The 12,832-nt window shown below is 42.4% G+C and overlaps 1 protein-coding gene across 4 annotated transcripts in view; it reads left to right on the top strand.

Moving 5' to 3' along the window:
* The window catches only part of magi2b (membrane associated guanylate kinase, WW and PDZ domain containing 2b), a 260,147-nt gene that overhangs the window by 180,055 nt on the left and 67,260 nt on the right, over nucleotides 1-12,832 (top strand). For all 4 annotated transcript variants that reach the window (XM_088339562.1, XM_088339565.1, XM_088339564.1 and 1 more), the window contains exons 8-9: nucleotides 4,652-4,773; nucleotides 10,010-10,192. In XM_088339562.1, coding sequence (XP_088195688.1) covers nucleotides 4,652-4,773; nucleotides 10,010-10,192 — 305 coding nt within the window. The remainder of the gene's footprint in view (nucleotides 1-4,651; nucleotides 4,774-10,009; nucleotides 10,193-12,832) is intronic.

Raw genomic sequence — 12,832 nt, 5'->3', positions numbered from 1 at the left:
TTACTATAACTGGATTACTTTCAATTACTTTTGGATTACTCCAATACCAAATATGCTAATAAAAGACAAAAGTAACTAAATAGGAATAAAATGACTACATTTTGTGCAGGCTTGGGGAGTAACGGAATACAGTGGAACCTCGGTTCTCGACCATAATCCGTTCCAGAACCCTGTTCAAAAACCGATTTGTTCGATCACCAAAATAATTTTTCCTATTAAAAATAATGTAAATCGTTTTAATCCGTTCCAACACCCTGAATGTTTACCTTGAATGTTTAACGTAAACATAAAGCTAACCCAGGCTAATCGTACGTCCGCGTTATCGTAGATTTCCGTACGAAAGATGACGCTAACATGAACGGGTAAAAATAAAAAAATCAGGTCGTTTACAAGTCATTTCGCACTCGGGTCTCCACAACAAGTGGTGAGCGGTTCATTGGAAAGGGGGCTCCGTTCCAACACCCTCAATGTTGGGCTCCGTTCCAACACCCTGAATGTTTAACGTAAACTTAAAGCGAGCCCAGGCTAATCGTACGTTCGCGTTATCGTAATCTTATGAATAGTATTTCTTTGTGGTGACCAGCAGAAGGCGCTCGCACAGCTCCTTCATATTTGGCTATTATTTCTATCTTAAATGCAATAGTTGTACGCACTACTTTTCTTTTTTTACCTGTAGCAACTTTGCTGCTTGCACTGACTTTCTTCGGGGGCATAATTAGGGGCTAAAACACCCGTACGCCGCTCAGCATCGCACCCTAGCGTACGCACTCACGCATTACTGGTGTTCGAATTCTGATTTTTTTGACCGAACAGCAAAGCAAGAATTTCTCGAAATTTTTGGTCGGACACCGATTCATTCGAACTGAGAGGCGTTCGAAAACCGAGGTTCCACTGTACATGGAACGGCAAAAATGATGTCGGCAAGCTGTTTGGATTTATTTTCATTTTGTTTCTGTCGCATTTTATGTTAGTTTTGCCGGAGAACAAAGAGATCAAAGCCAGGAGAGAAAGCTTACCACGTGTTGTGAATCATCATTTTATTCATATTTAGTCTCTTTTGTCTTTTATTAGCATATTTGGTATTGGAGTAATCCAAAAGTCATTGAAAGTAATCCAGTTAAAGTAACCCTACCCAACCCTTTTTGTGGATCTGCAAAATTCATAATCCTAGGAAACTTAAAAATGTGATTTATAAGTCCTTTAAGAGTGCTTCAATTTGGTTATGAAAACAGGTACAACCCCTGAATATGTTTTATATGTTTTTAAATAAGCCTCTTTCATTATTTAAACTTAAGGTTTTCATAAAATAAACATTGAAACCTGTTTAAAAGGTGCATTCTGTCTCAACAACGGGGATGAATAAAGTATCTATCTATCTATCTATCTATCTATCTATCTATCTATCTATCTATCTATCTATCTATCTATCTATCTATCTATCTATCTATCTATCTATCTATCTAACAAAGAAGTACGGTCTACAGAGCACAACTGTTCAAAAGCGGCGAGCGGAAATTCAAAAAAATAACTCACTTTTGTCTTTGTACAAGGCGCACCGATTTTAAGCTGCAGGCTTAAGTCCGGTGCACACCTGCCGCCAGGGTTGGGTAGGGTTACTTTAACTGGATTACTTTCAATTATTTTTGGATTACTCCAATACCAAATATGCTAATAAAAGACAAAAGAAACTCAATATGAATAAAATGATGACTCACAACACGTGGTAAGCTTTCTCTCCTGGCTTTGATCTCTTTGATATCCGGCAAAACTAAAATAAAATGCAGCGTTGGGTAGGGTTACTTTAACTGGATTACTTTCAATTACTTTTGGATTACTCCAATACCAAATATGCTAATAAAAGACAAAAGAAACTCAATATGAATAAAATGATGACTCACAACACGTGGTAAGCTTTCTCTCCTGGCTTTGATCTCTTTGATATCCGGCAAAACTAAAATAAAATGCAGCGTTGGGTAGGGTTACTTTAACTGGATTACTTTCAATTACTTTTGGATGACTCCAATACCAAATATGCTAATAAAAGACAAAAGAAACTCAATATGAATAAAATGATGACTCACAACACGTGGTAAGCTTTCTCTCCTGGCTTTGATCTCTTTGATATCCGGCAAAACTAAAATAAAATGCAGCGTTGGGTAGGGTTACTTTAACTGGATTACTTTCAATTACTTTTGGATGACTCCAATACCAAATATGCTAATAAAAGACAAAAGAAACTCAATATGAATAAAATGATGACTCACAACACGTGGTAAGCTTTCTCTCCTGGCTTTGATCTCTTTGATATCCGGCAAAACAAACATCAAATGCGACAGAAACAAAATGAAAATCAATCCAAACAGCTTGCCAACATCATTTTTGCCGTTCCATGTGTTCCGTTACTCCCCAAGCCTGCACAAAATTGAGTCATTTTATTCATATTTAGTTTCTTTTGTCTTTTATTAGCATATTTGGTATTGGAGTAATCCAAAAGTAATTGAAAGTAATCCAGTTAAAGTAATCCTACCAAACCTTGATTATGAATGGCGCTTTACTCTCGCTTGTCTTTGACTCATTTTACTCAGGAGAATTGCAATCGTTGCTGATGATCAGAATATGGACAGTTTTTGTTGCAATCCGTTCGGAGCAGATTGTTTTGACATCCTTTGGCTGTGGTCACTAACTGTCAGGGTGTGATTAATCAGTTTCGCAGATGTTTTAGTTTAGCCTGCAAGTGTTTTGCAATAAAAGCACACGCATAGGAAAGTTAACAAGAGGGATACTTTATATTTGGAAAGGGAAAGTTGAGTGAATACAGTTTTATACCTGAACCAACTCACCACGCTTTACTTAACCCAACACTTCCCTCTACCGACTGGAGTCAGTATTTAGTTTGCGATTGTTTAAAAATAATCATAACTTTTGATAGAAATGACTGAGAGCAGGTGTCACGAACTAGGTCAGGAAACAGGGATGGAGAACCCAATCACGTAACGTACTCACAGTTCATTAGGGAGAGGAGAAATGCGTGCACACTCGATCCGGGGAGCGATGGTCGCGGAAGTGGATTGAAATCCGAAAAAAAGAGTGGTCAAAATCAAACAGATCAGGCCGAAAATAAAACAGGATCAAACGCAGGCAAATTCACAGAACTAGGCATTTCGCACAGAGTTTAACAGCTCTGACCACTAACGGCTCAAAGGACCGCGTTTAAGTTCTCCCGGTGAGCAATCTGTCAACGCGTTTCAGCCGGTGTCCATGGGCGGGGCCAATTGGGCGCCGTGGCAACCGTGACAGCATGGATTTATTTTAATATTATTCTTTATCATTCACCCTACATTAGTAAACTACCCTACGTATTATAATCACAGATGACGAGTTTTCTAAACACAACACATTTATCAGTTGAGTGAATGCAGTTTTACACATGAACCAACTCACCACCATATAAAAATTCAACACTGCCCTTCAAAGGCTGGAAAGAGCATTTAATTTCCTTTTATTGGAAAAATACCATAATCAGACATTGTGCGCATTTGCATTGCTTTCACTGTTTACGGATCCCTGAACTGCTGGTGTCATCAGGGTTACCACTTCTTGTGGAGTGTCTTGGCCTAGGAGTAAGTTACAGCACCTTCATCATCAGTTCAACGTGGTTTTTCAGTGAAAAGCGTTGTCCTGCTCTTCAGAAATGAGTCGGACCCAAGCCTTGACGGGCAGCAGTGTGTGACAAAACTGATACATAACTCTATTACCAACACTATAGTCCAGGGGTAGGGAACCCATGGCTCGGGAGCCATATATGGCTCTTTTCATGAGTACATATGGCTCTGAAATAAAAACTATTGCACATCTCTGGCGTTCCAAAGTCAAGTGATTTCATCCCGATTTTGGTCCATATAAAGCCGAAGCAACTTAATGCAGAAGTTTGATAAGAAACCATTTCAACTGATAAATAAAAACGCTGGCAAACGACTTTGATTGGGTGAGCAGTACAGGTGGGCGGATCCCTGCACAAAGCGCACTTCGCTCAGTGCATTCTACACCGAAAGTGAATATGACGATATGCTTATCGTTTGCAGTCATTTGTGACATTTTTACAAAAGAACTTTGCATGCACCTTGTTTCTAAACCGTAATTGCCTCAACACTCTTAACTTAAGGTGGAAGACAAATTGTAGATGGCATATTTTCATCGATTTGGGAAACAGGATTTGGTATTATCATCATTTCATACATTTGATGAAATCATCAAATGACACACGGTGAAATAAAATGTGCTGAAGAATTAGCTTTTGTCTAGAGAGCTGCTTTTAAACATACCCAGTGTCGCAAACTCAAAGATTAGGTGGTTGTACTTAAGGCCTTTTAATGTATGTGATAATGCTACAATAGCAACCAGAGTGTGTTGCATGAAACTAACTTTAAGCTTAATTCAGCCTCGATAATAAACATATCAGTTTTTTGTTGAGTTGTATGGTGTACCCGGACATATCTATTTTTTAGCCACTGATCCATTTTTATGCCTGATCATGGCAACCTTGTACTTATTGGAAAAAAACGTGATTTTAAATCCCCAAAAAGCTAACAATCTCAGGACTCACAGTCTTGTGTCTCAATTATTATGTCCTAACAGACAATGTTCTTTGCAGTCACATCAATCGGAGGACTCAGTTTGAGAACCCGGTCCTGGAAGCCAAGCGTCGCCTTGAGCAGCAGAGGCAGATGCAGAGTCAGGGCCTATCTGCTCTCCCGCTGCCTACAATATACCGAGGTACCCTGCATGCTGATGTTTTACACACAACTGGATATAGAAAACCATCTGCCACACTAAACATAATACAAATCCCATTTGCAGAAGATTTTGAGTGTTTCTTCACTGAAAACTCAGCAAAATTTAGGAAGAAAAATGGTGCGTTTTGGTCAATTTGAGTCTGTATCTAGAATAGGATAGAATAAACCTTTATTGTCATTGTTACAAAATGGATTGTTGGTCCATTTGAGTCTGTATCTAAAATAGGATAGAATAAACCTTTATTGTCATTGTTACAAAATGGGTTGAACATATTGTGACAACGAAATTGGACGTGGCACTCCAGTTTCACATTTAACAGTGAGGATAAAAGAAAACAAAGAAGATAAAGGAACAAAGAAGATAAGGTTATAATTTTCACAATATTTACCCAAGAAATGTGGGCATGTAGGATGTTACATACAGTTTTGGGATCGTCTCATCTCATCTCATCAGCTGTACCGCTTATCCTCATTAGGGTCGCGGGGGGGCTGGAGCCCATCCCCGCCATCTCCGGGCAGTGGGCAGGGGACACCCTGAACTGGTTGCCAGCCAATCGCTGGGCACACGGGGACAGACAACTCACTCGCTCATTCACACCTAGGGACAATTTGGACCGGCCAATCGTATTAGTGCAATATGTGTTAAGTGCAAAATAGTCAACACAGTGCAAAAAATAGTCAACATTGTGTCTCCCTTGTGCTTTTGAGCACTCATTTCGGTTGCACTACACAATACAGCAACATCTAGTGGTCAACTATAGAGGTGCAAGATAATACATTGTCCCTTTAAATGATCATATTTTCCCTTTAATTTTTCATGCATCTACTAACTCTATGTCAATTTTCTATCATTTAATAGAATAGAATAGAATAGAATATACCTTTATTGTCATTGTTACAAAATGGGTTAACATATTGTCAGGGTTGGGTAGGGTTACTTTAACGGGATTACTTTCAATTACTTTTGGGATTACTCCAATACCAAATATGCTAATAAAAGACAAAAGAAACGAAATATGAATAAAATGATGACTCACAACACGTGGTAAGCTGTCTCTCCTGGCTTTGATCTCTTTGATCTCCGGCAAAACTAACATCAAATGCGACAGAAACAAAATGAAAATAAATCCAAACAGCTTGCCAACATCATTTTTGCCGTTCCATGTATTCCGTTCCGCCCTGAGCCTTCACAAAATGTAGTAATTTTATTCATATTTAGTTTATTTTGTCTTTTATTAGCAAATTTGGTATTGGAGTAATCCAAAAGTAATTGAAAGTAATCCAGTTAAAGTAACCCTACCCAACCCTGCATATTGTGACAACGAAATTGGGCATGACACCCCAGTGTCACACATTCACAGTGAGGTAAAGAAACCAAGAAGATAAGGAACAGAGAAGATAAGGTTATAAAACAAGGAGGATAAGGTTATAGTTATAATTTACACAATATTTACACAAAGAAATGAAGGCATGTAGGATGTTACATACAGTTTGGTATCGTAAGGGTTTTTGCAATATGCATTTGGTGCAAAACTAGTCAACATAGTGCAAAAAATAGTCAACATAGTGTCTCCCTTGTGCTTTTGAGCACTCATTTCGGTTGCACTACACAATACAGCAACATCTAGTGGTCAACTATTAATATTGAACACTACGAGGTGCAAGATAATACATCGTCCCTTTAAATCAGGGTGTCAAACTCATTTTAACTGGGGGGCCACACGATAGAACAAACATTCTGTCGGGGGCCGGACTAGTAGATTAAAGAGAAAGAAAAAGAGAGATAAAGAAATAAGAGAACGAGGGAGGGAAATGGAGAGAGGGCAGACAAAGAAAGAAAAAGAGAAAAAGGGAAAGAGCGTGAGAAAAAGAAAAAGAGAAAAAGTCGTGAAGGAGGGGGAAAGAAAGGGAGAGGAGGAAAGAAATCCAAAGAGAAATAGAAAGACAGAGGGAGAGAAAATAGAAAAGAAAGTGCAAAGGGTATGAAGAGAGAAAGAGAAAAGAGAGAAAAGGAAAAAAAGGAAGTTAGAGCAAAAGAGGTTAAAAGACACGGAGAGAGAAAGAGACAAAGAGCAACAAAGGAAGAGAAAAAGAGAGACACAGAGAGTGAAAGAGACACTCAGAGTGGGAGAAAAGGGGTGGAAAAAAAAGGAGAGAGAGAGAGAGAGAGAGAGAGAGAGAGAGAAATACAAGTACAGTGTCTTTGTGAGGAACCTGGCTTTGGCAACATCAAGTTGACATATTTCAACCTACAGCTCGTTTTTCTCTTGCGCTTCTCTGAGTCTTGCCTCGCGGGCCGGATTCAATCCCTTAGCGGGCCTGATCTGGCCCACGGGCCGCCTGTTTCACAACTATGCTTTAAATTATCATCTCATCTCATCTCATTAGCTGCACCGCTTATCCTCAGTAGGGTCGCGGGGGGCTGGAGCCCATCCCAGCAATCATCAGCCAGTGGGTAGGGGACACCCTGAACTGGTTGCCAGCCAATCATATTTTCCCTTTAATTTTTCATGCATCTACTAACTCTATGTCAATTTTCCATCATTTAAGGGGCATTCTGGGTAAAAACGCAAAATGTCACTATGGGCGGGATGGAGTGGAGACAACTGTGGGCGGGTGGGTTAGTGTTCGGTCGAAATGACTGAGAACAGGATTGCCCTGAAGGCCCCACAGTGAGCTGAGCAGGAACCAAGATATAGATATAGATGTGCTAGACCAGTCTAAAATATGCTCAGCCTGACACACTAATGTTGGGGGAAAGTTTCTCTAACTTGCACAGTGTGAGAGATGAACATTTTTAAGACTGTTTAATGGCTATATTTGCACAGATAAAATACATGTATATAGTTTAATTCTACATTATAACGGCAGAGAAAAGAACTCACGTCTTTCCTGGTCGAAGTCCACAGAGAGAGAGGGACGTTTATTTTGCGTCAGAGAGATCAGTGCACACAAGAAAATGATTTCAAAATAAAAGAATACAAGATTGATAAACGTACAAGAGATATAATTACACTCATTATTGAAACGTTACTTTATGTGTGTGTGTGTGTGTATGAGAAACATTGTTTTTATATTTAGTAATATAAAAACAAGCTTATTACCTTGAGACAGAAATTCAAGAGATTTGCATTGAAGAAATACGATGGCAAGAAAAACAAATTTTACACGCACACAATTTTGACATCTTTCCTATAAGATTCAACTGTTGTAGAAATGCAGTATTATCTCTGTTATCACAGTTAGAAAGGGGGAAAACGTGAAAATCTACGAAATAGCATTGCACCTTCATAAAAGCCTGACGAGCAGGGTTGGGTAGGGTTACTTTAACTGGATTACTTTCAATGACTTTTGGATTACTCCAATACCAAATATGCTAATAAAAGACAAAAGAAACTGTCAGGGGGGACCAGAACAGAGCAGGAAACCCCAGAGCGTTCGTTACAAGTCTTTTATTTGGGGAAGCGTACAGGGTTAGCGGGAGACGCGATAGCCGTCGAACGTCAGCAGCAACGCCGTGAAGACAACTTCGGGACACGTAGCCAATCGTAGCGTGGGACGGAAGCAGGTCGAGTTTACCGGGACTGGAGAGAAGATCGTAGCATGGAACGGAAGCAGGTCGGATCGGAGGCAGGCAGAATCAGGTAAACAAGTCAAAAAGACACAGGAAAATCAGGCGAGTCAAACGGGGTAAAAAGTAATCCTCCGACGAAGAGGTCTCCGCCTAGCGTGCTTAAAAAGGGAACATAAACCAATCAGGAAGCGCATTCCAGCGCGCCAGATGATTACCCCAGGTGGCTCCACTTGGGTAATCATGACAGAAACTAAATATGAATAAAATGATGACTCACAACACGTGGTAAGCTTTCTCTCCCGGCTTTGATCTCTTTGATCTCCGGCAAAACTAAAATAAAATGCAGCGTTGGGTAGGGTTACTTTAACTGGATTACTTTCAATTACTTTTGGATGACTCCAATACCAAATATGCTAATAAAAGACAAAAGAAACTAAATATGAATAAAATGACTCAATTTTGTGCAGCCTTGGGGAGTAACGGAATACATGGAACGGCAAAAATGGTGTTGGCAAGCTGTTTGGATTTATTTTCATTTTGTTTCTGTCGCATTTTATGTTCGTTTTGCCGGAGATCAAAGAGATCAAAGCCAGCAGAGACCTTACCACGTGTTGTGAGTCATCATTTTATTCATATTGAGTTTGTTTTGTCTTTTATTAGCATATTTGGTATTGGAGTAATCCAAAAGTAATTGAAAGTACCGGTAATCAAGTTAAAGTAACCCTACCCAACACTGCCGACGAGTCACCCTTGCCTCGAGAGTACGTTCTTACCGTCTGAGATGATGCGACTGTAACAAAAGAACAACTATAGATGTACAAATAAAAACACAAAACACAGAATTCCAACTGAATGAATGGTCTGTTTTGTCATTATATAAAAGTACATCAAACTTGGAGGGCTTCTCCTTTCAAAGGAAGAAAGCAATTTAGAGCGTCTGGTTAGATGCACGCTAGTATCTCGGATCCTAGGATTGAGCTAGGTCTCTGAGGATTAAAATACAAGAGTCACAAATGTAGCGGTTTCCTACGAGTTGTAGTTCCAGGAAATTTGTTTAGGTAATGGATTTGGCGTTGGTGAGATCCAGGCTTGGCAGGGGTAACTTGTCAGAGTTGTTATGTAGCCTAGCTGCAATAGGCCAGACCTGCGGCACAGCTCCTGCCTTCTCTCCCGACACCACCACTGCCTCAGTTTCTCCCTGGACCCAATAATAATCCACGGAGCACATGGTGGTGATCACCAATTCTTTGCCTTCTTCTTCAGCGACAAATTAAATTGAATATTTTCTTTTACTTGTAACGAGTCGCTGAAATACTAGCTGTTGCTATAGCCGTGCTTTGCAATCAATTCTGGGTGGACACAATAATTTGTGCGCCCGCCAGCTCCGGCTGCTTGACTGACAGCATACACCAGCCTATCACAGTCCAGCACACACAGTCATGCCCACAGAATGAACACATGCAACCTGGCCTTGTTATAGCATTTGCTCTCTACTGTCTGCTGCAGAACACATGATACATTGATATCAATGACAATAGAGATAATTCAATCTGGGAAGCAGTGAACCAGCGGTAACGGAAGCGCAAAGTAGCTAGGTGTTTCTGTCCCTTCACCCTCAGTCTTGTGTTTGTCTCTATCTCAGAAAAGCCGCTGTTCACAAGGGACCCGACCCAATTGAAAGGCACATTTCTGTCGACGGGGCTTCAGAAGAGCAACATGGGATTTGGCTTCACAATCATTGGCGGGGACGAACCCGACGAGTTCCTTCAAGTGAAGAGCGTCATCCCGGACGGGCCGGCTGCTCAGGATGGAAAGATGGACACAGGTATGTCCTTGTATGTGTAATATTTGTTGACAAAAACAGACCAATTGAAAGAATGAAGAACAGTAATGACTGCACAATTTTTTGGTCGGTTGGTTGGTTGGTTGGATCCCGTAACCACTAGGGTCGTAGGGGCTCCAGTTCCTGATGTTTGTCTTGGGCAAGGGAAGCCTGGTGGTGCCCATCTCTCTCCAGGCCAACATATATTTCCACTCGGTCTCGAACTGGGGACCTTTCGTGTGTTAGGCGAACGTGCTAACCACTGCACTACTTATTATTAAACATTTGTTTTAACTTGCAAGGCATCATTGTAACAGGTATTATCTTGTCTTTTGTTGGCACTGCAAAATTATCCATCCATTATCTGCACCGCTTATCCTCAGTACGGTCGCGGGGATGCTGGAGCCCAGCTATCTTCGGGCAGTGGGCAGGGGACACCCTGAACTGGTTGCCAGCCAATCGCAGGGCACACAGGGACAGACAATACACTCGCTCAGTCATACCTAGGGACAATTTGGACCTGCCAATTCACCTAACATGCATGTTTTTAGAATGTGGGAATAAACCGGAGTGCCCGGAGGAAACCCACGCAAGCACAGAGAGAACATGCAAACTCTGCACAGGAGGTTCGATCTCATGACCTCAGATCTGTGCCGCACACGCGCTAACCACTGCGCCGCCGTGCTGCCCACTGCAAATACATCTCATCTCATCAGCCGTACCGCTTATCCTCATTAGGGTCGCGGGGGGGCTGGAGCCCATCCCAGCCATCTCCGGGCAGTGGGCAGGGGACACCCTGAACTGGTTGCCAGCCAATCGCAGGGCACACAGGGACAGACAACTCATTCGCTCATTCACACCTAGGGACAATTTGGACCGGCCAATTCACCTGAAATGCATGTTTTTGGAATGTGGGAGGAAACCGGAGTGCCCAGAGGGAACCTACGCAAGCACAGAGAGAACATGCAAACTCCGCACAGGAGGTTCGATCTCATGACCTCAGAACTGTGCCGCACACGCGCTAACCATTGCGCCGCCGTGCTGCCCACTGCAAATACATCTCATCTCATCTCATCAGCCGTACCGCTTATCCTCATTAGGGTCGCGGGGGGGCTGGAGCCCATCCCAGCCATCTCCGGGCAGTGGGCAGGGGACACCCTGAACCGGTTGCCAGCCAATCGCAGGGCACACAGGGACAGACAACTCATTCGCTCATTCACACCTAGGGACAATTTGGACCGGCCAATTCACCTGAAATGCATGTTTTTGGAATGTGGGAGGAAACCGGAGTGCCCGGAGGAAACCCACGCAAGCACGGGGAGAACATACAAACTCCGCACAGGAAGTCTGGAGCTGTATTTGATCCCACGACAGGTTCCCATGACATGAACTGTGCCGCACACGCGCTAACCACTGCGCCGCCATGCTGCCCACTGCAAATACATATTCATCTTAATTGTCAGCAATGTGACCCACTTAGGAGATGCGGTGGGTCTCAGCAGGAGAAGCATCACAATCTGGTTCTCCAATCCAAGTACCGTATTCTCTGCACTATAAGGTGCACCGGATTATAAAGCACACAGCCCAAAAATAGCGGCAGTAGCTCAGGAGGTAGAGCACTCGTCTTGGGCTCAAGAGATCCCAGTTCGAATCCCGGCTCGTCCGTGTTACATGTCGAAGTGTCCTTGGGTAAGACACTGAACCCCCGATACCCCCAATATGCAGGTTAGCGCCTTACATGGCTGCAAAGCCGCTATTGGGAAATGTGGAGCACATTGTAAAGCGCTTTGGGAAGTCTTTGACTTGAAAAGCGCTATATTAATGCAGATCATTTCATTTCATTTCATATTTTGTAATATATTACATATATTAAATACCTAAGGCACATCGGAATATTAGGCACTACAGTAGGAAAGTGTCGGATCTAAGTCGATCTCTTACATGTTGTAGGGAGAGCTATTTAGAAGTTGGCTGCTCGCTGAAAAGATACACCAGGCATTTTGTCTTATTTTACAACTGCTTGGCCGTGCTCCTTAACTTAAAAATATGAAGCCGGGGTAGCTCACCAAAGACAACGACTTGAAGCCATCACACTCATTGGTAATACATAACCATAGTCTCCTTGCATCCGTGTGTGTAGTGAATCCAAACCGTGTAACAATATCCCGCTACCGGACTTCCTGTGCGGAGTTTGCATGTTCTCCCCGTGCTTGCGTGGGTTTCCTCCGGGCACTCCGGTTTCCTCCCACATTCCAAAGACATGCATTTCAGGTGGATTGGCCGGTCCAAATTGTCCCTAGGTGTGAATGAGCGAGCGAGTTGTCTGTCCCTGTGTGCCCTGCGATTGGCTGGCAACCAGTTCAGGGTGTCCCCTGCCCACTGCCCGATGATTGCTGGGATGGGCTCCAGCACCCCCGCGACCCTACTGAGGATAAGCGGTGCAGCTGAGGTGATGAGAATAGATATATGGTGTGGCTCTTTCCCACAAAATAAAACTACCGTATTTTCCGCACTATATGGCGCACCGGGTTATAGGGCGCACGCCGAAAAAATAGTTTTTGGTCCTATTTTTGACATACATAAGGCGCACCGGATTATAAGGCGCTACAATGGGAACGTGGACAAAACAGTCAGATAGTTCAG

This window comes from Urocampus carinirostris, chromosome 7 (genome assembly GCF_059441175.1).
Source record: "Urocampus carinirostris isolate Australia breed hairy pipefish chromosome 7, RoL_Ucar_1.0, whole genome shotgun sequence".
Lineage (NCBI taxonomy): Eukaryota > Metazoa > Chordata > Actinopteri > Syngnathiformes > Syngnathidae > Urocampus > Urocampus carinirostris.
Note: the sequence above shows the minus strand (reverse complement) of the source record. Positions and strands in the feature narration are given on the sequence as shown.